General features: G+C 40.9%; 2 protein-coding genes across 2 annotated transcripts; one reads left to right on the plus strand and one right to left on the minus strand.

Annotated features, from left to right (window-relative positions):
• Positions 1-394: 394 nt before the first annotated feature.
• Positions 395-9,187, minus strand: LOC120796386 (zinc finger CCCH domain-containing protein 6). Its single transcript, XM_040139184.1, is given in 13 exon segments — positions 395-3,396; positions 3,607-3,777; positions 3,889-4,283; positions 4,375-4,607; positions 4,717-4,826; positions 4,943-5,057; positions 5,176-5,304; positions 5,664-5,806; positions 5,947-6,196; positions 6,274-6,396; positions 6,505-6,630; positions 6,632-6,728; positions 8,714-9,187. Coding segments are annotated over 13 exon segments (3,492 nt in total). The 5' UTR covers positions 8,800-9,187; the 3' UTR covers positions 395-1,882.
• Positions 9,188-9,456: 269 nt separating this feature from the next.
• LOC120796388 (fibulin-7) lies at positions 9,457-24,378 on the plus strand. Its single transcript, XM_040139185.1, has 9 exons — positions 9,457-9,692; positions 10,412-10,466; positions 11,776-11,938; positions 13,677-13,853; positions 19,539-19,664; positions 19,788-19,925; positions 20,540-20,677; positions 21,095-21,233; positions 23,173-24,378. The coding sequence occupies exons 1-9, from the start codon at positions 9,589-9,591 to the stop codon at positions 23,543-23,545; spliced, it is 1,413 nt and encodes a 470-aa protein (XP_039995119.1). The 5' UTR covers positions 9,457-9,588; the 3' UTR covers positions 23,546-24,378.
• Positions 24,379-24,445: the final 67 nt, after the last annotated feature.

The following is a 24,445-nucleotide window of genomic DNA, read 5'->3' on the forward strand; positions in this document are numbered from 1 at the left end:
AGACAGATGAGCTGGGTTTGAGAAAGACCTCATCCCGCCCTGTAGCACCCAGTCTTGCCCCACCAGTTAATGTACAAGATGGCTACAAGTGACACAAGTAGTATTTGTGTCTCAAGAAACAAATCAACTTACACTGGTTGGATTTTTTTGCTTTCCATGTGACATATTAATAAAGAATGTGAAGCCCACTAAACTCCTGTTGCACTTCCACAGATTGTCATGTTCTAAGATAGTTCAGGAGTGTGGAAGACATGGAACATTTTGTATTGAAGGTGGTACAAAATCACCTTTTAGTGTGCATTGGACATGCACACTAAAATGAGAGTTTTGAACTTGATATTTGATTCTGAAGTAAAATTGGTGATTTTTTATCTCTTTATTTCAGATATTCATAATAAAATAACAAATGTGACAGGCATATGTGTTGATAAAATGTCATACAGTATTATTACAAACATAACCACCATACTGACAGGAAAAAAATAAAGAATTATTCATTAAAACACTCAAAAACACACTGTACACGTGATACAAAATAGGCATTTACAATGTGAATTATGAAAACAATAAAAAAATTAAATAGCTTAGTTTCACTCAAATGACAAGCTCACCAGAACAGACACCAAACTGCTGATTAAAACAAACTGCCAAGCGATATGCCACTTTAGGTCTACAACGTTCACCCTTTGTAGTACACATTACCCCATATGAGTAGTTCATCTACAGTCAACTCCAAGAAAATTCAACAGCGAAAAGAGTCATAATGGTCATATTTGTAACACATATACACATAACTACAATGTCACCAAGATAGTATTCTCTTTGTATAATACACTGGAATTCTTTCATTCTTGACATCTTATTCTGATTATCGCTGAAAAAAAGTGAAGGACATTTTAAGAGCAACTTACAAGCTTGTCAGCAGTGAGTGTTTTGAGGAATGACAATGACAAATCAGATTAAGTAAACAATATTAATTTACTCCATTAACTGTCATTACTTAATAACAAGTCAGAAAAGCCAACAACAGTAACATCCTCAAAGCATTTAGGCCACTTAAAATGACAACGGTCCAACAATCTACAAAATTTGAAAATGAACAGCTGCAATGTTGCAAAATTCTCTGTAGAGAATTTTGTTTAAAAACTGTAAATGGGAGCAGCAATCAGTCATTGCTACATGCAACAAGGAACTGCAGGGATTATGTAATGATCATCTGAACTGATCATGTCAGAGCTTGACAAATCACAAGCTCTTATCCTATAAGGGTGTGTGTCATAAAAAATGTAAATGTTCAATAAAAATATCTGTTGACTTACTGTGAAAAAAAATCCTTTATCACAAAAGTGAGCATAAACATAAATACCTCAGAATATAAAAGTGCCTTGAAATAAATATGCAAATACAAAAAATCTCAAGGGAATTCTTACAAATGTGGTTACATCGATTACTCAGCATTATGTTTCTGCATGTAGAGTGAATGAATCAATCTGCTCTACAGGGTGTAACGCCTGGAATGAACCCAGAGTTTAGAAAACATTTGGGTCAGTCCTTAGTGAAAACTTAACATAAATTCCTTTTTTTCTGATTGTTTAGAACGTACATGAAAATTACAGAATGATAAAAAGACATTTACATACACAATTTCAAAACACACATTTCGGCATTAGTATGATTATATTAAAATTATGTGTCTGTGCACATATCTAGAATCATCTCCATACTGTCAAATGTGTGGTGCATTTAATTATATGTGATTCTATACAGGATCATTTATATACAGAAATAAATAGGTTCATGTAAAGCTAAATAAAGATTAATAGACACATCTCGTCAATATACAAATCTTATGTAACTTTTCCATATTTCCATACTGGGGTGTTTACTGACAGAAAGGGGAAGCAGTAGGATCAAAAGTCTTGAACACGTCTTTAAGCGTCCTGTCTTCTGCCTCCTCATCTGGATCCTCCTGTTTCCGTTCTTCCTTCAGGGCCTCCTCCTGGTCCTGCTCCTGCTCCGGCTCTTGCTTCTTCTTTAGGTCTGTCTCTTCTTGTGCTCCTGTAGAGCCCTGTCCTGCTAGTTTGGCCTGTCTGGGGTCAGTGTACTGGGGTCGGATCAGTCCAGCTAGTGCCTGGATGGGAAGATTATGAACGGCAGGTGATTTGACAGGTGAGGTGGGAGGCACTGTGGGAGAACTGGAAGGTGGAGGCAGATCTGAGGCAACGTCTGTGCTTTTGGCTTCTTCAAAAGAGCCGCTTCGTTGGGTTGGTGAGAGTGATGGTGGCGGAGTATTCTCTCTCTTAGCAGGGTGTTTCAGAATCCCTACCTTTTTAGGAGGCTCTACTTGCTCATTCTGAGCCTGCTCTGTTTGAGTTCGAGGATCGTATAGACTGATGCCTCCAAGGATTGTAGTGGGACTCTCCAGTCCTCCACCAGAGGATGCCAGACGAGGGGCATATGGCGGCAGCCTCTCGGGCTCTGGCTTAGCTCGAGCAGCCTGAGGAGAGGAGCTGGAACTGGCCTTCTGTAGCCTGGGGTCCACAACCCCTCCCCCAGAGGAGGGCTCTTTCTGAACCAGCAGCTTGGAGTCCAGACTTCCTGTACGCTTGAGTCTGGGGTCCAGAGCCTTTTGCTGGCGTGGGTCTACAGGTCTCTCAGTGGAGGATCGAGAATCTAGAGATCCAGTGGGAATTCGATTCATACGTTCCTTCAAACGTGCAGCTAACAGTCTGGGGTCTGATGGTGGAGGGCTGGAGACGGGCGGATGGTCAGACAGGCTTGTTCGGTTCATCTGAGCATCAGCGATTAGGGGTGGAAGGGGAAGGTTGATGGAGTGTTCCTGCTTGGGCACCAGGGAAGGGATGAGGTCCTCAGGGGCCCACACTACTGTCTGAGCGAAAGCAGGCCGTTGGAGCAGAATGTCCACCCGGATGTGGCTAAACTGCTTTAACTGGCAACGAGGGTCCCGCAGCACCACACCGGGGCCGGCATCTAGAGGGATGAGAACAGCTCTGTCCCGGAGCTCCCTCTCTCCTTCTTCATCCTCATCTCCTGTAGGAGGCTTTTGAGGAACAGGGTGGCTCTGCTGGCGATATGAACTTGCCTCCATTGGTCTCATCTTCCTGGGGTCCCGGGAGAGGCGTGGATCTGCAGCTCCATCCGATTCCTTTTTCACATCGGGGGGTCGCTGTCGAGGGTCCGTCTTCACACGCGGGTCACTGGGTGGGGCCCTCTCCTTCACAAGCCGAGGGTCACCCAGTGCTGGGGCCACTGGGGCAGCCTGGGGGGCCTTGGACTGAGACTGCTGCATCTCATTCTGCTTTTTCAGAGATTTAAGGATGGAGGCAACACAGCTACCATCCTCCTCATCGCTTGAGTACCAGTTTGTAGTTTCATCTGCAAAAAAAAAAAAAAAAAAAAAAAAAAAGATGAAATCATATTTAATTGTTCCTTTTTTCAGAGCACTTCTGTAATTTATTATGAGGTATTTAGATAATTTTCCTGGGTAATACAGGTCTTTTTACTTCAGTCTGAGGGGTTTCTGGGTCGTATTGGGTTATATCTGAATTAATTCAGCAAACCTGCTTTTTGTGCTTGGGCACTTACCTCTGTTTGTATTGTTATCATCCTGAACTTCTGCTCTCTGTGGCTCATTCCCCTGTGGCTGTGTCAGGTGTAAAAAGATGGCTTTCTGTACTGCTGGTGGTAAAGACTGCAACTGTGACTCTGCACCCATCTGCTGCTGGAGGTTCTGTATGAAGGCCAGACCAGGGTCTACTATGTTGAAAATAAAATACAAACAAAAAAAAAACAACACAATTTTGCTATATCAGTAACAGTTAAAAAGGTAATTAACCTATTGGATAACCAAATTAATATAACATTGACCTCCTTGTTGACCCATGCCGTGGTTTCGGAGGAAGCTGCCAAAGAGCTCTACTGGATTCTGACCCAACGATGGAAAAGGGAAGAGACTTTGCAGCATCTGTAGATCTGGTATAGGGGGGAATGGAGGCCTCTGCATATTCATCTGAGGGTTGATATTGGGTTGGTTTCCATGGAAGGGTGGGGGTTGACCAGAAGGGACTGGTGGCTGCATTGGAAATCCGTGTGGTGGGAGCTGTCCTGGGGGGCTCTGAGGTATGGATGGTCCTGGTGATCCAGGGGGAGGAACTGGAAGAACAGAGGGCACTGAAGACACCATACCGCCACTCTGTGTGTCCTCTGAGCCGCCAGTAAACTGATCAGTGCCTTCACCTTGATTCTGTGAGAAGTTGGATCCACTGACAAATAAAGTGTACAATTAAATTGAGGATAAGCTGCAAGCACTCTTTAGAGTTTGATTTGAGTTTGATTACAGATTATTTTGGTTACCTCAGACCAATTTTTTGTGCCAAGTCTACAGTAGGTTGAACCTTGATTTCAAACAGGGAGGGGATCTTCTTCCCTGCTTGGCCAGAGGCTCCGTCTGTAGGACTGCTCTGACCAGGAGTGGGCAGCAACCCCACCCCAGGAGGAGGCTTTGGAAGTGGGGCGATACCCTGCTTTCTCAGATCCTCCAGCTCCAATTCGTCCTCTCGGGCATTCTCTTCTTCAGTGTTAATTATCTGTTAAATGAGTCAGAAAGCAGAAATGAGAAAAATGTTAACCATTAGAGCTCAGAGTCTCTTGGCATGGAGGTGTCCCAATCAAAAACCACTTTTCCTTCTGTCTGACCTTATCAAGCAACTCTTTGGTCACATCAGTCAGAGCCTCGTGGGAGAATTTGCAGTTGTCCCCTTGATAACACTTGGCTCCCGTATGAAAGAACTTGCACGGATATTCATGTACAATCACAGGTTAAGGAACAGGACTAATAAAAAAGGTATAATGAGATTTACGTTAATTATGCGATGCAATTACACAAAAGTAATTAAAAACACTTGTCATTAGTTAAGGATATTGTGCATGAAAATGCAATTATCTCCTTTACTGCAGTATCCTTGGAGGTAAAATTTACAAAGTTCCTTTTTCTTATCAGGCACGACGAGCTCATGTTCAAACTTGCACTGTTCCCCCTGGATGAAGACAAAATAATTTTATCTTTCAGTAAGGAAAGTCTTTGTTTTCCAGATATTTTGGCATAAATAGGCTTACACTGTTAAAACAAGCAAAAGAACATCAGTGCTGCTGTACCTTGATGCATCGACCCTCCAGGAAATACTTGCAGATGTATCTACCATTGTGTTCAACTGTGTGCTGATTGATAAACTCCTTGCTCATAATTGGTCGTTTCTTCTGAAAACCGGAAGAATTTTTTCCTTCCTGTGACACAAAATAAACAAAAGGATGTGGTCTTAGTTTTGTCTTGCTCCCCCAACTAATTAGTTAATATACAGTACAACATATATCTTTTATTTTATTGGTTCATTGTGGATACTAATAAATATACACAATCAAAAGAAATTTTCTTCCCCACTTTTTTACTAGGTCAGTTTTGTAAAAAAAACAAAAAAACAAAAAACAAAAAAAAAACGTATTTTATTACATTGTGATGCAGACACTAAAAATATACACGGGACTTTAGCTTGATTTTCCATGACTAATATAGAAAATAAGTCAATTTTCCATAATTAGTTATATGATACTAATACATCTGGCTGAATCTTCAGGGGCATATTTACCAATGCCATGTCTTCCATGCCATGATCTCCTCCTCGACCTCGTCCACGCCCCCCCCAGGGTTTGCCCTTCAGCTTCTTGTTCTTATTGATCATCCCACGACCTCTGCCAGGTCCACTCCCTCTGCCTCTTCCCCTCTGCCCAACTGAAAATGACAATTGAAAAATAAAATGAATTGAAATGAAAAATGAAAATTTTGGAAGAAGTGATTAATCTCAAAAGTTTATCAGATGAATGCGCACTATGTGAAATCCAAAATGTTTAAACTTGAAAATGCTTTCATACAGTGTTGTTGTTTCATCCCCCTCATGCCTCCTCTCTTCATCTGGTCTTTAGCATGGCGTCCCCTCCCCTGAATTGGGGATGTTGAATCTTTTGACTGCTGATACTCGGACATTTCGTTGTCATAATCATCCTCCTCTTCATCATAGTCATACTTGTCATCACTGTAGTCGCTGTATTTGTCAAAATCGTTGCTCTTGTGCGGCGGGGACCTCTGTGAGTTGCCGTGGCTTCCCTTTGAATCCCGTACATGCTGGCAAGGAGAAAAATGTCACACAATAATGCTAATATGAATATTTAGTGTCAGCATGCCAGCTGAGCTGAACTCACCTGAGAGGGTTGGCCATCAGACTCACGGCTCGATCCCTGGCTCTTCCTGTTTTTAGGCCTTTCTGCTCGGTCGTAGTCAGAGTCATAACTGTCAGAGCTGGAGCTGCTGGAGGGGGAATGGTGCTGAGGAGAGGGCACAACATTACAGTGAATTTTCAATTAGTCTAAGTAGCTGATATTCATACCCTGATTGAGAGATATGTTGTAATAGCAAGTACAATGGCATCTTACTTTCTGTCTATCACGTCTCCTCCTTTTAGACCTTCTCTTCTCTCTGGTCTTTTTGTATCTTTTCCTGGAGTGCCTGTGAGTCTTTTCTTCTTTCTCTTTAGCTTTCTCTTTCTCCCTTTCCCTCTCTCTCTCTTTCTTCATTCACATCTGTAGCCTCTTTGTTTTCCTCTTCAATTCCAATCCCTTCATCATCTATTTCTCCATCTTCTAGTTCGCCATCCTCTCTAAAAAGAAGAAAACAGTCAGTAAAACGGTTACAACTGCAAGGTTTTATATATTGTATTTTGTCATTTTCAGAGATGATTAAAATGTTTTTCACATCATGAGAAAAATATCTGATGAGCCTGCTGTATTATAATTTACTAAGATATAACAATTAAATTATAATAGAAATGTTGTAATGTCTTTTCCCTCCAATTGGAGCAAAGTACCAAATATCAGCCAGACAGCTTCCAATACGCCCTCAGCCTTTCCTGTACTAAACACAATATTAATAATTCAAGGCTAAGTCTTTATTTCCAGTGTGCAGTTAATTTATGAAAATAAAATTAAATTCAACTTCAGGTTGAGTAAATTCTTCTATTTTTTAGAAGCAAGGTTATTCAGTTACTTTATATAATGACAACCGGGAGTCAGATACATCTGATTTAGGCAGACGTATTTCAAAGTCAAAAATCTCTGTGACAACAGACCACTATTACTGCAAACTACTCTTATTTAATCAGCAAATGACATACATAAATAAGCCGTCATGTTTCAGACAGGGATGGTAAGAGTAAATTCAGTTGGTTATAGAACTAAAGTTTGGCAATTACAGTAAAGTCAAACTTTTATAACACCGTGTTATAGTAAATAGCCAGTACAGAGCAAGTATTTCATGTAAAAGTATATCCTAAAAAGTGTGTTTAAAGTACATTTTCTATCAAAGAATGACAATTGTATCACCATTTCAGTGCTGATATAACATGTAATGTAGCTGCTTTTAAAATAGAGTGCAGGCAGGAACGTGAAACAAAATCACCATGAAATGGGAAAATATGTCCAACCACTGATCCAGGTCTGTTTTCACAGGCACTAACTACATCTTCCTCTGTAACCAGTGCAGCTCAGGTTTCAACCTGTCACCCTCAACAGTGAAAGCTACTGTAATACTGGACCTTAACTTCACTTTTAGTCCAGTTAAAGCAGCAAAGAGCCAATATGAAACGTTTGCCAACTTAAATATTTTGAAAATGATTAAGGAAAAATAGCATAAAACTACCCTTCCCTATTTTCGCATTTGCCCGTAATTACACTTAACTCAAGACTGATAACAAATGTAGGCAAATACTAGGCATAACTATTCAATATTTATAGAAACATGAATTTCCCAGTGATACCATAGAGTGATAAAGTAATTCTGCGAAGTGCAATAAAAACCACAATCTCCTTCCCGAGCACTACAGCCATACCTGAAGTCCCTAGTGGACCTCTACATGACTTGTCTTGACAATTTTTAGAGCTTTAATCAGAAGTCTAAATCTATAAGCAGTAACAGGTGTCCAAGGTGAGGCATGTCAACTAAACCATCAAGCTTTTTTCCCCCCAACCAATCACCACACCAGCTGATCCTTCTTCTTTGGTTGAAGTCAGTGAGATCACCTTCTATGGCTTTCGATAGTAAAAACCAGCCCAAACTCTTTGCCCGCTTTGTTCACATGGTCTGACAGTCCTGCTAGCATTACAGACCGATCACAAGGACGCAGGCATGGCCTAAACCCGGCAGAAGCACACGATCTCAACCCTGCATGAACCCTGTCTCAGCAGTACTGCCATGTGCCCGGTAGGGGGGGGGGGTACAATAAGAGGATGGGCGTGGCATTTACATCATAGTCATTTGCATAGTCTCCTGCAGATGGCAACAATGAAGCCGTGAATCCATCCCAGTACCACAACACATACGATGAGGTCTATCATCTTGCATGGAAATGATTATGAATGAGTCTTGTCGACACGGTGATGGGATATCTAGGCTATTTGGACAGCGTTATTCAACTGCACCAAAGAGGCATGCAAAGATTTTTGAGGGCGGGGGGGAAACCGGGGAAAATGTCTCTATGCCCTGCAATTAATGGTTAAAAGAAGAAAAACAGAAACACAAGCATGTAGACCCACAGCACTGAATCGCACAGATGAGCGTATTAACAATTGCACAAGAATGTTACTCGACCTTTCATCCCCTGCAAGCTCAGAGTCTGTCATGTTTTTGTCAAGAACAGGGGCTGGGGGACTGGAAACAAGGCTCACAGAAGCCATTGGAAAACGGATCTGCCTCCCTTCTCTCCGGTACAAGAGTGAAATTAACTCAGTCACTCAAGGAGACGTTGGGTTGTGAGAGATGCTGGAAGATTTCAGACTGGAAAAAACTCACGGTGTTACATGTCTCGACAGAGACAGTAAACAGATACTCTCCTCTTTCATATCAATGACGTTCTAACTCTGTGAGCACAGCTTGATACCCCGCTTTGCTAATGTCCCGTCGGTTGACTGCTGCCATGGTGAAATAGAGGAGACGGAGGGAGGAACACACAGAAATGTAACCATGCTCGTTGATTTCTGCATCTTCATGGGTTTTCTCAACAGGGACATCATCTCAAAATGGCTTCTGAGTTCTGCAGCACATTCCTCGATTATGTATTCTTCCAAGTATATATAGTCCTACCTGGATCTATCTAACTTGGATACAGCTAACTCTCACCAGCAATTGGTCAAACTGCGCTCGGGGTAAAGAGAGCTGCGATTCTCATTGGTCCAAAGCCATGCCAGTTATTTTCAACCTCTGCAACAACGAAATAGATACGACGCTTAGTTTTGTCCTTTGTCAGCGTTTTAATTCGTGACTGTGGGTATGTGCGCAGTTATAACGACCCAGATTTATGCTATTTTTAAAGACAAACCAGCTGAGGCTAATTGTCTTTATTGCTTTATTATTAGCTACGTATTTCTCCCCCTTTTTCTTTTTTTCTTTTTTCTTTTTTACGCTCGCGGGCTCACGCCGGCTCACGCGCGCGCACGCACGCACAACGCACACGACCATTGGCTGAAATGGACTTCACGTTCACGTGCAGTCCCGTCGTGTACCACCAGGTGTCGGCCCGACTCTACACATCCCATCCTAAAAGACTCGTCCATGCCTTGCTCTTACAGGGGTAAACGAGCCAACAAGCATAATGCACGTCCGGCAGTGTGCAGTATGTTTAGTCAATAGACTAACTATAGGCTCAGAATGGTTGTTGCTCTTTCTAGGCTACAAAGCAGTGTAGCCTTTACAGTGAACTTTAGAGTATAACAGTGAACTATGTAGCTGTATTGCACATAGATACCTTGGTCATTTGGGGCTACGACCTGTTTTACATCACAATATTTTAGGAAGGTAGTCTTATTCTGAAGAAAGTCATGAGTTTGCAAGGAAAAGGAAACAATTATTTTTACCTTTACAGACCGTGTAAACAAACACAAAAGTCCTGTTGCACTCGTGTAAATTGCCGGATGTAGCTGACTTTGTATTGTGTGACACTTTCCTTGTCAGCAACAGAGAGATGTAAAAAGGGAAACTTTAAAGTGTTTGGGAGTATCTCGGTGGGAGGGATTTTTGCCCCAGGAAACTTAGGTGGCGTGCAGAGCTCAGAGGCTGAACTTGACAAAAGCACTGCTCCAGAGACAGTAGCGCATCTGTGTCTCTGACACCTGATGAGCATCTTCCAAACTGTTTAATCTCTTTGACTTGATTTCACAAGAGATAACTGTTGTATTTGGATTTTATCGAAGCACCATTAAAAAAAAAAAAGCCCACTAAATCCTGGAGAACATCAACAGGGAGAAGTATTACTACTGGACTTTAAGAGATGGCACTGTCTTTTCGACGCAGGTGTTTGCTTTTGCTGTGTTTGGCAGCTATCCAGAGTGGTCATGCTGCAGTCCAGGTAAGACTAATATACTTTACATTAGTTTATAGAAACAACTCACGTGTCCAAGAAGATCTGTGCTTGGAAAACTGGCTCAGTAATGTGTGTGACTATATCAAATCTTAAAATCTGACCAAGCCTTAATCTGGAAATATTCACATAGGCCTATTTGACAAAAAGTAATTCGTTTTGATATCTTCATCCTATTATCTAAAAAAAGAGTCACCCCAACAAGCAGTAGATTATTTTTATTTTTTTATCCGGCTTCCATCTATTGTGATATTGTGCAGGGTTTGTGATTACAGTCTACAGTTTCCACTGGAGAAATTACCTCATACTTTTTCCATTTCAAAAAAAAAAAAAAAAAAAAAAAAAAGTTCATTGTAGCATCTGGATATGAATCCTCTCATGTCTTGTCAGCTGGCTGGTGGCATTTCCCCTTTGCCCGGGGCAGGTAAAAGAAGCAGAGCATTAATAACTACTGCACAGGTCCAAACTGTGTGCACAATGTGAATTTTAATGTGTTAAAATTAGTTGTTATTGTACAAAGCCCTAAAAATGCCAGAACAGGAATTTAAGGTATGCTGCACAGAGAAATTGTTCAAAAGAGCATGTGATTAATAAACCCTCCCGAAAGGATTAGAGGCACTTTCTCTGAGGAACTTTGTAAGGGCTTGACAAGCTTTCTCCCTCAAGTAACTGCTAGTGGCACCCATGCTGTTTTGAGTCTGCCCATTCAGGATTATCCAGTGAGCATATGCCTTCCTACCACCATGCAAAATATACAGAGGAACAGCATTTTGGACTTACGTCCCACTGACATCTGCCAGACAGCTTTTGTCCAGCTGTTTCTGCCACTGGAGTTGTGTGAAAAGGGGTGAGGGAGAGAAGACAGGAGGTGGTTGCCCTTGAATATCTGAAATGTGAGTGCAATGAGGTCTAATGGAAAACAGTGGAAAGTGAAAATCGTTGTACGTAAAAGAAATCATGGTGAGTTACTGTATCATGCAAGCACGATAAAAACATCTCATTAATTTGCCTTGTCAGTGTTACATAATATATTATAATATCAATGAAAAATCTTTGTAACCATAACGACTATGTGCCCACCAGTAAAATGGATTTAGTGTCAATTACATCATTTTCCACAGCTGCACTTTAATGTTTATTCACCGCTCATGTTTTATATTTTATGACCGTTTAACCAAGGTAACCTTTACTTCTGTGGCTCGTTTTCTTGTTGGAAAGTCGACGCATTTAGAAACATTTTGCTAGGACTCTTTTACAGCCCTTACTTCTCCTCACAGTGCTCATGCTTTATTCACAGACGTGCATGGATAAGCACCAGGTGGTTGGGGTGCTCCGTCAAATGGAGAAGTTTCTGAAAGGCCAGGAGATGCGATTTACAGAGGGTCTCAGGATCATGAAGTCAAAGCTGGCAACGCTTCAGAACTCTGTCTCCAAGTTACCTCAGGCAGACCAGTCAGCTGGTGAGTAATAAACTGATAACAACGCACAGCCCCACACTTGTCATCATATTCATCGTTATTGTTATTTTTTCTCAGCAGACATTGTGAATTGTCGTAGTCATCATAATTGTCACTGCGAGTTATGCAGGGATGTACATTATGTCACCATAATATTTCATACATTCTGCATGTATAAATGAATTTTACCACTGCAAAACTGAAATTATTACAGTCTCATGCCTGTAGATTGGTCACTTTAAATTAAACTGGGTCATGGAATTTGCTCAAATATACTTATAAACATTAATCTAATTGCTCAGGTAAATAAATGAATAAACGTGTGGGGGGGTTTATTCATAGAAGTTAGAGACTACAGTTTGTTTAAAGGCTGTCACAGAAGCATGTTTTTTTTTTTTTTGCATATATTCTACCATAATCTCTTTATTTGACCATTTGGCATAGATATTGTAGGTAGATATACTTCATCATAAATCAACACACAGAATAACAGTCAAGATTTGCCCCACTGATCATGTAAACACAGTATATGGTCCGTTGTAAAACTATAAGTAGGGCATCATTTAATCTGTGATTTTTTGGATTATTTTATGCATTTATTTTCACAAAAGAGTTTGCTAATTGAGTAGTCATTTAATTTGTTGTATAAAGTTTCACATGCATGCATGATATGACTGAGGGTTTGTTCAGTAATTCAGCCAATAATTGCTCAGTTTAAAGCAACAGAAGATTTCAAATGATCAAATTTACAATTTCAGTTGTTTGAAGTTGATCTTCAAACAGTTTTTTTGTCCACCAGTGACAATAGAGAGCCAGAGATAACTTCTTGTATTATGGGATTACAGATTCGTCCAACAGCGCGAGGCCGTCTCAGTTACAGAGCTGGGTACTTGACAGGGGAAGTGGATTTGTGGTATTGTGTTGTTTGGCAGCCGATGCTGAAGCCGATTTGCTAGTGATGGACCAGTCCAGTCCATAACTCTGTGGAGAGTACTTGGCAAGACAGGAAGAAGCTGATATTTTACATTTGCAGCAATAAAGACTCACCAAAATGAAAAGACAGGAGCAAAAATATTGCACCACATGCTCCTATCAGGATCAAATCCAGAAGGATTTGAATTTAGTTACTGTTAAAATGTATGTATTCTTTCCCCCTCTACAATACACATAAATACATATTGCAAACACTGTTTCCTATGTAGCCTGACCTCTGCCATGTAGCTCATGTTGGTCTGAAAAATATCTGACACGAAATGGTCAGAAAAGGGCACAATGAGACAAAATTGGCTACAAACATGAACTGGACATGACTCAGGTCTCGCAATGCAAGTCTTATGATGCAGTATCTGAAATGTACTGTTTTCACTTGAGATTGAAATATTAGGAAACATTTTCTCACAATCCTCCAAGTTGGAGGAAGCATAAACGTCTCATAAAAGTCAATGTAATCCATTCAAAATGTTATGTAATGTAATTGAATTATATATTATACAAGCATTGAACTCTCCAGAGCATGCAACATAGCATGGCACTTGGCTGTTGGTGCAATTCTGACTCATAGAGTGACTGTTCCTCCGCTGATTGACTGTAAATGAGGCATTTGAACCGTCCTTTCCCATGAAGTCCCTGCGCTGCCCAGTGACACGTGTATATCCCCAGGCAGAGAATGCCAGAGGATGTCGGGAGGCTTACTCCACATGTGACCCGCCTTCCTCTCGTGCTCTCTGTCTCTCTCCCACAGCTCCCACCACCTGCCCCTCCCTGGAAGCCCCTGCTCATGGAACCAAGTTTGGATCAAAGTATTTTGTTGGACATGAGGTCCATTTCACTTGTTCCCAGGGCTACCATCTTGTCGGTTCTGCCACACGTGTTTGTCGGGACAATGGCACTTGGACTGGCATTAGTGCTGTTTGTAAAGGTGAGTCTCACTGGGGTTTTATAGTTTTTTGGGCAAGATACAGCAATCCCAGACCCATTAACCTGTCTGAAATCCTCATTTCTGACCATATGTGGGAAAAGTGTTACATTTAGTTCACGTGAAGAATGCAGTCTCATTTATGCTACAGTATGTTTTCATCATGGGATTAGGAGCTTTTCCCCACCATTATTTTTTTCACATCCACTACCACCTACTGTATGTATGATTTGGTCAATCAATCAATCAATCAATCAATCAGTCAATTTTATTTAAAGTGCAGAATTCTCATCCATTAATACACTTAACAATTGGAGAGAATACATGGGACAAAATATACAGCAAGCAAATAAAACAATATAAATTAATAAATTAATATTAAAAATTAAAATAAAACAACCACATTAAAAACCTCAATGCTAAGGAGACCAGGAGACCAGCATCAAGAGAGCAAAGAGGGTGGGCCGGTGTATGTGGTATAGTTAGCTCAGAGAAGTAAGTAAGGTGCAAGTCCATGCATTGATTTATAAGTTAAAAGAAGAACCTTAAAAGTGGCTCTAGCTTGCACTGGAATCCAGTGAAGAGAGGCCAAAATGAGTGTTATATGATCAAGCTTTTTAGTTTTTGTCAAGATTCTAGCTTGATAAGCATTCTGAACAAGCTGAAGACTTCTAGTAGCACAACTAGGAAGACCAGAGCATGGATTGTGCTTTCAGCATCACGCAATGATAGAATTGGTCGGATTTTAGCTATATTACTAAAATGAAAAAATGCTGTCTTGGTAATAGCTTGATATGAAACTGGAATGTCAGATGAGAATCAAAAATCACTCCAAGGTTTTTGGTGGTCAAGCCTTCAGAAATAATCCACCCATCAATGTCAGTCAAATTCTTAAATAAATGCCTAGATTTGGATGGTCTAACAACTAATAACTCTGTTTTATCAGAATTTAATAGCAGAAAGTTCATACCAAACTATTTTTAATTACATTTCTGATAGATACGCCTCTAAATGTATGGGTTGGGAATGGTCATCTGGCTTTACAGGTACATATAGCTGTGTGTCATCAGCATAGCAATGAAAATTAACACCATATTTGCAAATGTTGTCATCAAGGGGAAAAATATAGACAGAAAAAAGCATAGGGCCAAGGACTGATCCATGGGGTACACCATACTTTACTTGAGAAATTTCAGAGATTGCATTATTGTAACTTATAGGTTGAGTTCTATTTTTTGAATATAAATGAAACCATGAAAGCAGCAGCCCCTGGATACCAATATGCTTCTCCCAGCAGCTTAAAGTATGCTGTGGTCCACGGCATCAAAGGGTGTGCTCAAGTCAAGAAGCAGCAACAATGACGTTAAGTCAGAATCTACAGTAATTAGTAGATGGTTGACTATTCTGACCAATGCAATTTCAGTAGAATGACGGAACCGAAAGCCAGATAAAAATTCATCAAAAAGATTGTTGTTGACAACTAGGCTGTAAGTTGATCAGTGACAGCCCTTTCAAGTAATTTCAACATAAAAGGAAAATTGGAAATTGGCCGATAATTTTTTCAGAATTCGTGGTTCAATATTGTTTTTTTTCAGTAGCGGTTGAATAATGGCTGTTTTAAAAGCTGAGGGCATAGAGCCCATGGAAAGTGACTTATTGATAAGAATAGGAGTATTTTAAAACAGGAAACAGTTCCTTAAAAAGATTAGATGGTATAGGGTCTAATATGCAGGTTGTAGGTTTGGAAGCAGTTACCAGGCTGGTAAAGGCCCCAGGGGAAATGACTTTAAACTGTGAAAGAGTGCAGTTGGTCCGACTCACAGTGCCTACAATCATCAGTGTATTGGAGAGTTCATAGCCATCACTCTGAGAGGAGTTTGGACCAGGGATTTTATCTCTTATTGAATCAGTGTTATTTGCAAAGAAATTCAGAAAAATCATCAGCATTGAATGAAGACCTATTGGCAGAGGTATTCTGTGTAAGTTTAACAACAGTATCAGACAGAAACCGTGTATTATTTTTATTAATGCTAGTCAAGTGAGAGAAATATGCATGTAGCAGCTGACAGTGCACGGTTATACTTCTTAACTGCCGACCCAGGCAAGGCGGAAAATCCCTTGTTTTATCTCGTGTTATCTCGTGTTTCTACGCCACCTTTGCTCAAGTTTTCTACAGATCTCTTTGAGGGCACAGGTGTCATCTGAAAACCATGGTGCTGATTTCACTCGAGTGTGTTTTCTGGTTGTAAGAGGAAGAACAGAGTCAAGCATTTTGAACAAGGCACTATTCAGATTGTCTGTGAGATTATTAAGGGAATCAGAAATTGCACTACAGGAGTCAAGCATATCGGTGAAACACTCAGTCATTTTAGCACAAGTATTGTTGTTAATAAGTAATAAGGCCTATATGAATAAGTATATCTATGAGACCCTGAATACTTACGTTGAGTGCAGAGAAAGATATTGAAAAAGACACAGGAGTGTTCAGAAACTGGAGCCTGTAAAATAGTTGAAACATCAACATCGACACCCTTTGTAAAAATTAGGTCCAGTGTATTTCCATGGTTGTGCATAGCATATTTGACGTGTTTGATAAAGTAACAATGTCCATATATTCCACTGCTCTAGAATCTGGACATTTAGATGCAAGTTGAAATAAACAAGTAAAACTACTCTGTCATATTTGAAAAGATCTATTGACAATAATTCAGAAAACTCAGATAGAAAATTAGGGTTGTGCTTTGGGGGTCTACTAATGGTTAATGCAATAATGTGTTGTTATTGAGAAATAAAATCACTAATATAAAAACTCCTACGTTAATGTTTAATAATGTAAACTTCAAATCTGAGGATGACATGGGAGGTGGAGAGTCAGGCTTTTTTCACTTTTTGCATATGTTTTTTGATGTCAAAAGGTGAGTAGGTTTTGCAAGATAGGTTTTGCATACTGCATTATAGCGTATGTGTGGTCTATTATTGATTAGACCTGGGATGGTAGAGAGGCTCTCGATTGTCACAATAATTAGTTGGGCTGTAGGGGGAGCTGGTGATACAAACAGGAAGTGAAGAGGTCACTTCGAATAGAGAAGAGCAATCAGTGACCAGTGTGTAGTCCAGATCTGTTGTGGAGTGAATAGCGGTCAGTCAGTGACGTGAGGTTGGAGTAGCTGCATGAAAAATGTTTGCTGAAAGTACCATGCCATAGAAGCTGGGTCCCATGGAAGCTGTGGTGGATATGACTGCTGAAAAAGGAAGCTTGTTCCCAGAAAAGATTAAAATTGTCGATAAAAAACAGATTGTCTGATGGACAGACTGACTGCAGCCATGTGTGAATTGAGAACAGCCGACTAAAATGTCCGATTCCTCGGCGCAATGTGGGGATAGGGCCTGGAATGAAGACAGGCTTTCCACAGTTTTTTGAGTTGTTAAAAACATGATTAAAATGCTTTTTTAAAACTTCAGACTGGAATGTTTTCGCTATGTCTGTGCATTATTCAGTGCCGAGCAAAAATCCCCACAACCATTTAGGGCGACGCCAAACTGAGCGCCTCACACACACACACACACACACACACACACACACACACACACACACACACACACACACACACACACACACACACACACACACACACAGATAACAGGCAAAGAAAAGAGCCATTCTTTGGAGGGGCTGGAGCTCCTCAGCATACTGAATGAAGCCCTCGTTAAAATGGCATTAAATGTCTCTGAACACAGAAAAACACCTGTACTGCATTCCACTGTGGGGTGCCTTCCCCTGCAGGTTTCTACTCCTCATGAACAGCAGTGGTTGGGCTACTGTAAGATAAACCCCACCCCCACCCCGCTCATGTTTCCACAGTTCTTTGACAGTAGTCCCAGTGGATCGGGGTGAGTTCCAGACATTAAACCCACACCATGGTCTGATAGCACAGAAGTATGCTAAGCATTCTATTGCTAGCCCCTTCAGCCTGTGGTGGTGGCACTCTTCCAAAAATTCCAAGTGGCACACTCAGTTGAACATGTGCATACATTTATTGACATTCATGGTTAAACCAACATGAGAAGGCTTGACTTTACATAGTATTATCCCTGTTCATATTTTTCAGCCCAGCATAAGCGGTCTAAATTTAGTCATGCTTAAAAAGCAGTATTGACAGAGTGGGAAAACTTTAAAGTTAAGAAGAGTTTTAAAAAAAATTTAGCAGAGTAAAGTGGGTCTTTTCATGTTATGGCCCTCTGGTGGCCTGTAGGGAAGCCAAATAAATATTAAAGGGATTGGTTGTCATCCAGTATACTATGGCTTCAGCGCTGGAGCTCGCGGAGCCACAGAGAACATCTGCTCAACTCTCAGTGCGGACTACAGAAGTAAAGATCATAAGGCATTGATGTACTATTTATCCACCTCTTTCCCCAGCTTTGACAGACAAAACATGTTTAAGAGCTGCGGACTGTATTTATCTTACCTTCTGTTGTTGTCAACAGTTTGCATTTTGTAGTGTTTCTGTGTTCAGTGAGACTATATTATACACAAGTCTATCATCTTGTGAGCCACTCTTTGATGATTAATTATCTATATGTCACAAATTAGTCAATATACTTAACATTGGTGGATGAATGAATGAATCTGCACTTTACACTGTACATACAGTATTATTCAGTAGGTACAAGTATCCCTCACATCGCAATGTTGGCTATTTCCAATACTACTTTGCTCTTACTCACAGCCAAAGGCATTTACAGTAATACCAATTTGCACTGGTTAAGATGGAGGCCCTAAAAAGCTTATGAAGAATTCTAAATGAAGTTTGCATGAAATCGTGGGTAGAATTGCTGTAAACCCAAGAAACTTTTATGGGGACTTATGGAGAAGGTGTTGACAGAAGGTACTTCACAACTGTTTGTTTTGCTGAAAGGAAAAGCCTCAAATCTTCAAAACAACAATGGCTTGTATGCATTTATTCTTATATGTTTAACAGTGCTTGACAGGATGAGTAAAATGTAGCATAGGTCCACATAGACTTACAACAAAAACTTTGAAGCTGCAGATGGATTTTATTGAATTGCTCTTGAATGATGATACCCATTATATTTCATGAATATAACTACTGCTTTTCCATAAATGGAACAAAATAAAAGGGCATGGCTGACTTACTGTTGACATACTGTGTCCATAATGACAGTACCAGTTTCTCATTCCTAAGTATCAGTTCTCAGACTGGATAGACTCTCATTCCCTCTCTATGGATGGATGGTAGACAGGAAAGACTTACGGAGGCTCTTTCATGTTTTTTCTCGCTATTTCTTTACAAGTGTCACACTCTTCTGCTTTTCAGTGAAACCTGAATCAAAGTCTGTTTTAGTTCATATTTTTTTCATATTCTTTCAAAAGTGTTTCAGACAGGACCTAATCTTACCATCCCTTTTCACTATGTTGTTTGATAAATAGGACTGCAGATCTGATTTCAGCCAAGGTTTTTACATTTTCATCTCAGGAATATATATCTCAGAAGGAAGTAGCTGTAATGTGACTGGCCAAAATGGTAACTGTTAGGCCTTTCATCTGTATGCATCAGTATGATGAAAAAATTAGAACATGGGGTTCAGACTGAAAATTACTGGAGACTGCTGAAGAAGTTTTCTCAACATGTTGACCACAGTCAAGATAATTCTCTCCTATACCCACAGATATTAGTGAGTGTGCAAGTAATCCCTGCCAAAATGGAGGTACCTGTGTGGACGGTGTGAACCAGTACAAATGCAACTGCCCCCAGAATTGGAGTGGCTCTCACTGCCAGCACCAAACCCAGACAGGTCAGTACGACAAAATTAATGTCTGAGACTCAAACTGAGATCTACTACTGTGTATGTTTACAATATGTTCTGCTCCAGGTCAAACTGTAGCACAGGTCTTTGACATTTTCTCCCCTAATGTAGCACCACCTGAGTGGAGTGTTATGAATGATCCAGCATTCAGCCGGAGACCTCGCTGTGCCCAAGTGAACCGAGCCCAACACTGCAGCTGCGATGCAGGCTTTCACATGAGTGGCACCTCTGACAACAGTATCTGTCAGGGTGAGCTGTAATTATGTGTTACTTAATTGATCCCTGCGGGGAGATTCTCCTTTTGCTGCTCCTCCTCACGCGGAGGCAAGGTCAGCTACAGAGCACTTCCCTCAAGCTGGGAGCACCGCTCAACTACATCCCACCGGGGCAAATAGCAGATGTCATAGGGGCTTTACTCGTGAAAAGATCCCTGAATACCCGAATCCTTTGCTCCTCTAGAGATTAATATGGTTACAAATGGGAGTAATCTGTAGAGCCAGTCTCTGAAAAAACAAAATAATCCTCTCGAGAGGTCACAGGCTGATTAGCATCCATTTAGGTCACAGTTCAGTGGTTTTTAAGATGTAATTGGTTGAGTAACATTTTGAAACGAGAGTTTTCATACACTGGCTCCAATGTGTTTATGTCCAAGATGGTCAAAGTGCAAAACTGAGGGACCTAAGTACTGACGACAGCAACATACCTGGCTTCCTGTTGTAAACTGGATCGGGTGTATCATTACCAATATCCCAAAGATCTCCTCCCTCCAAGTTACTTCTATATGCACAATGCCTTGGCATGGTCCCGTGATGCATGTTTAAGGCAGACATGTACATGCATTTCTTTTTTCTATTTCTTGACAGATGTAAATGAGTGTGAAGTGTACCGGCTGGACCAAGGAGGGAAGCTGTGTGTCCACGAGTGTGTGAATGTCCCGGGCTCATACCACTGCTCTTGCCCCAGCGGCTACAAGTTGCTCCCAGATGGGCGTAGCTGTGAGGGTGAGTGACAAGAGTCAACAGAGGACAAAGGCTCATTCACAGGGCCCTGGCTGCAGATCTGGTGGGCTATGTAGCTCCAGATAGGAATACCTGTGATTCAGAAAGACGAGGAGCCTTTAGCAGCAGAGCTTTTAGTTTCTAGAGGTGTCTGTCGGCCTCGCAAACCTTGCTACCACTTTCAGTAGTGCCCCTGAAGCTCACAATGCTTGCCAGTGGAAGGAATGACCTCATCCTTTCCCAGCAGAAGGGATCTTTAGGACATGAAGTTTGTGTGAGACTAAACCAAAAAAACCAAATAAACAAACACAGCACAGCACCCCCTGCTCAGACTGTGGTAACCAGGAAGCAGGGAGTCATCCTGGCAAGCCTCTCTCCCCGCTTCTCATTCTTACATGCCTCTGCTGTTTTGTCTTCCAGATGTGGACGAATGTTTAAGCCAGCAGCACAACTGTAGCCGAGGGACAACTTGTATCAACACGGGAGGAGGCTTTCAGTGCGTCAACCCAGAGTGTCCCCGTTCTCATGGCAACATCAGCTATGTCAAGACATCTTCCTTGTAAGTGGATACAGCTCAGTGTGACCTGTTTGTTTTCTTTGTCACTTGATCTGTCGGTGAATATATGCAGAAAAAAATAAACTAGGATTACCTCTTCCACGTTCAGCAGGAAATTATCATAAACTTTCAAGTGACCCTCTGCGTGCTAAATCAAAGTCAACTGTACAACACTAGTGGGTGTGGTGGTTAGAAAGATTTGTCACCGAAGAGCCCCGAGTTCTCCAGCTAAACTACTTAAAGGTTTCATACAAGTTGGAACTTAGATTGGTAGTTTTGGCCATCATTGTTATTAGTAAAAATAACATTAAACTCACCATGGTAACTGCTGAGATCTGGAATTGCAGTAAAATCACAAACAGCGAAGTTAACCAAACTTTTTTGGAGGAGAAATTGAAGGCTGCCGATGAAACCATAATTAAAACTGTTGTAAACATCCATCAAGGTTTACCCACTAACCACCTGGTTCACATTTGACTTGCTGTACTTGCTGAAGTTGTGTGTTCACATTATTACAGTGCAATGGGAGATTATTACAAACATTGTGGGTGCACTCACTGTCAGTTTTATCTTCAAATAAAGTGGTTTAGATAATCTGACTAAGTTCTCGACTGTTGTTTAATGCCTGCCTGATAGTCTGACTGCTCGAGATTCTTGCCACATCGTTGTAGTGATGCCCCCATGTTCCCACATCTAACTTTTGTGAGTACGGTGTTATCATAACTGATAGAAATAATGTCAATTACAAAAGGAGGGGTTGTGGTTATAGCCGTATTACAGTGATGCAAATTGTTCCTGACAAAAAACATGCATGCTCAGCAGAACTTCACTAGATGACATCATTTTTTGTTATTTAAAACCATGTCGAGCGTCTGTGTCCTGGCCAAATGTTTGGAGACGTTACGACTTCCATCTCCCGGTTTGCCAGTCATCAGCAGGCTGCCTGATTTAAAAGCATGAAACAAAGCTCTGTCTGCTTCTAGTGAACCATCAATGTGGTGAAATTCTGCTCCACTGGCAGAAAAGGGGATGGAGAAATGTTTAGGAAAACACTTGTAACAAGAGAGAAAGCAGGAAATTGAGTAAGCCAGTAGTTGTGTCCCAAATCGATACCACACACTAATTCTAAGCAAGTTTCGAGTTTGTTAAGCATTCACAATGACAAAGTGAGTGACTGAAATTAAGTATAATTACAGGTGTCAGTGGGCATACTAAATCCACTTGATTTTAACTACGTCCCACCATGCAGTGCTTAAAGGAAACGGCTACTTACAGCTGCAAGAAATTTGAAAAAGTTCCAGTTGATGGTGTGATATCTGAAGGAAGATCCCAGCAAATAAAACACAAATTGTATTGTATCTTTGGAAAAACAGCTCTCTCTCTTTTTATGAAGTACGACTGGCAATTGCAATCTACTGTTTGACTGATGTCTGTCAGTGTATGTCCTGTACCATTTCCCGTGCGAAATGGAAAAGGTACATTGATGTCTTCTATACTAATTGCAAAATTGTAATCTATGAAAATTTGTATATACTTTTGTACAATATCTTTCTATTATTATATGTTATGGAATTGAAAGCTAGACAAAGGTAGTTTTTATGAGAGGAGAAGACAGATGGTGGCCTGCAGGGTTTACAATATATCCAGGCAAAGATGTCGTCCACTTTCTTTCTTGTTGTTCCAGCATGAAGTTCCAGGTCATTATCCAGTAATGCAGGGCAATGGGCCTCATATATGCTCTATGTATGTGTGTCATTTCTCTTTAGTCACAAAGTAACAGTTATAAACACTTTGCCACAGGGATAGATTAATTATGTAACCATTTATCAGTGACAAAATGGCCACATTACATGACAACTGTTTAACACACAGAATGGAAAATGTTTATCAAGTTGTCCTGTAATGGCCCCTGCTTAATAAGTGCTGCATTTCTGTCTTGCAGTCAGTGTGAGAGAAACCCTTGCCCCATGAACAGCCGTTCCTGCCACCTGGCTCCTAAGACCGTGTCCTTCCACTACCTCTCTCTGCCCTCCAACCTGCAGACTCCTGCCACGCTTTTTCGAATGGCGACCGCAGCCGCCCCTGGGCGCACCGGGCCGGACAGCCTGCGCTTCGGCATAGTGAGCGGAAACGCCCGTGGCATCTTCGTCATGCAGCGTTCAGACAGACAGACTGGTGAGCTGATACTGGTCCAGCAGCTGCGCGGGCCACAGGAGATCAGCATTGACGTGGACATGTCTGAGTACAGCGACCGCACCTTTCAGGCCAAGCATGTGGCCAGGGTCCACGTTTTGGTTTCACCTTACAACTTCTGAGAGAAAGGCTTGAAAGGAGAAAAACTAGAAACAGAAAGGTTAAGAGGAACAAGACAGAGTGTGTAAGGGGCACTGATCTTTCTGATACCGTTTCTTCCTCCCCTGTCAGAAATGAATATGTCCGAGCTCCCAGTCGCAAACCAGCATTTGTTTAGTGGCCATATTATCAAAAGAGTGAGAGAGTGACTAGCCAATATTTAAAAGTTATTAATATGAATATAACAGTATATGGCAAAACACATCATAGATGCTTCTAGTAGTATACTTCAAGTATTGTCAGTATGATCTAGGACTAATCATGTTTGACTGAGTGAGTCTGAATGCATGAAAACTAGCTAAACAAAAGCATAATGAATGGGTTGGGAGAGATGGATAACTGTTTTTGCCATTACTGTTGCTTTATGTTTGTATTTTTATGTCCATCATAGATTATGTCTGAGTAGCTCCGGGTCAGGCCCTGGGGCTGATGCACTGCCCTCGTTTTACGGATGATCAGTCCCTTGAAGACATTAGTGCTCCTGTGGCTCTAATTTATTGGAAATATTGTTGCTGGTTTTTACATTGTAACATACTGTACGCCACATGTTTATCTTCCATCATATACTGTATATTTGTTTTTTTTGTACTAGCTTGCTTTGTTTGGGACACCAGTCATTATACTAAGGGAGTTTTTTTTTTAAACAGTAAATGCAATACTGTACCTGGGCATATTTCCTCTAATACTCATATTCTGTATGTTACCCAGAAATAGCCTCATTATAATCTAAATCATAGATTATTCGGCAAGCTTGCCAATGCACTATATAATTTATCTGGAATTTTAATTGTCTCTGCATAACTCTAATAAAGGCAGTCCAACATTTCAGTATTTGTTAGGACTACCTCATTTGATGCTGAACA

Source organism: Xiphias gladius, chromosome 11 (assembly GCF_016859285.1).
Source record: "Xiphias gladius isolate SHS-SW01 ecotype Sanya breed wild chromosome 11, ASM1685928v1, whole genome shotgun sequence".
Classification (NCBI taxonomy): Eukaryota; Metazoa; Chordata; class Actinopteri; order Istiophoriformes; family Xiphiidae; genus Xiphias; species Xiphias gladius.

Coding starts and splice junctions, on each gene's coding strand:
- LOC120796388 (XM_040139185.1), top strand. CDS start 9,589: ATGGACTTCACGTTCACGTGCAGTCCCGTCGTGTACCACCAGGTGTCG. Junction 11,939..13,676: donor TCAGGCAGACCAGTCAGCTG/GTGAGTAATAAA, acceptor TCTCTCCCACAG/CTCCCACCACCTGCCCCTCC. Junction 19,926..20,539: donor TGACAACAGTATCTGTCAGG/GTGAGCTGTAAT, acceptor ATTTCTTGACAG/ATGTAAATGAGTGTGAAGTG.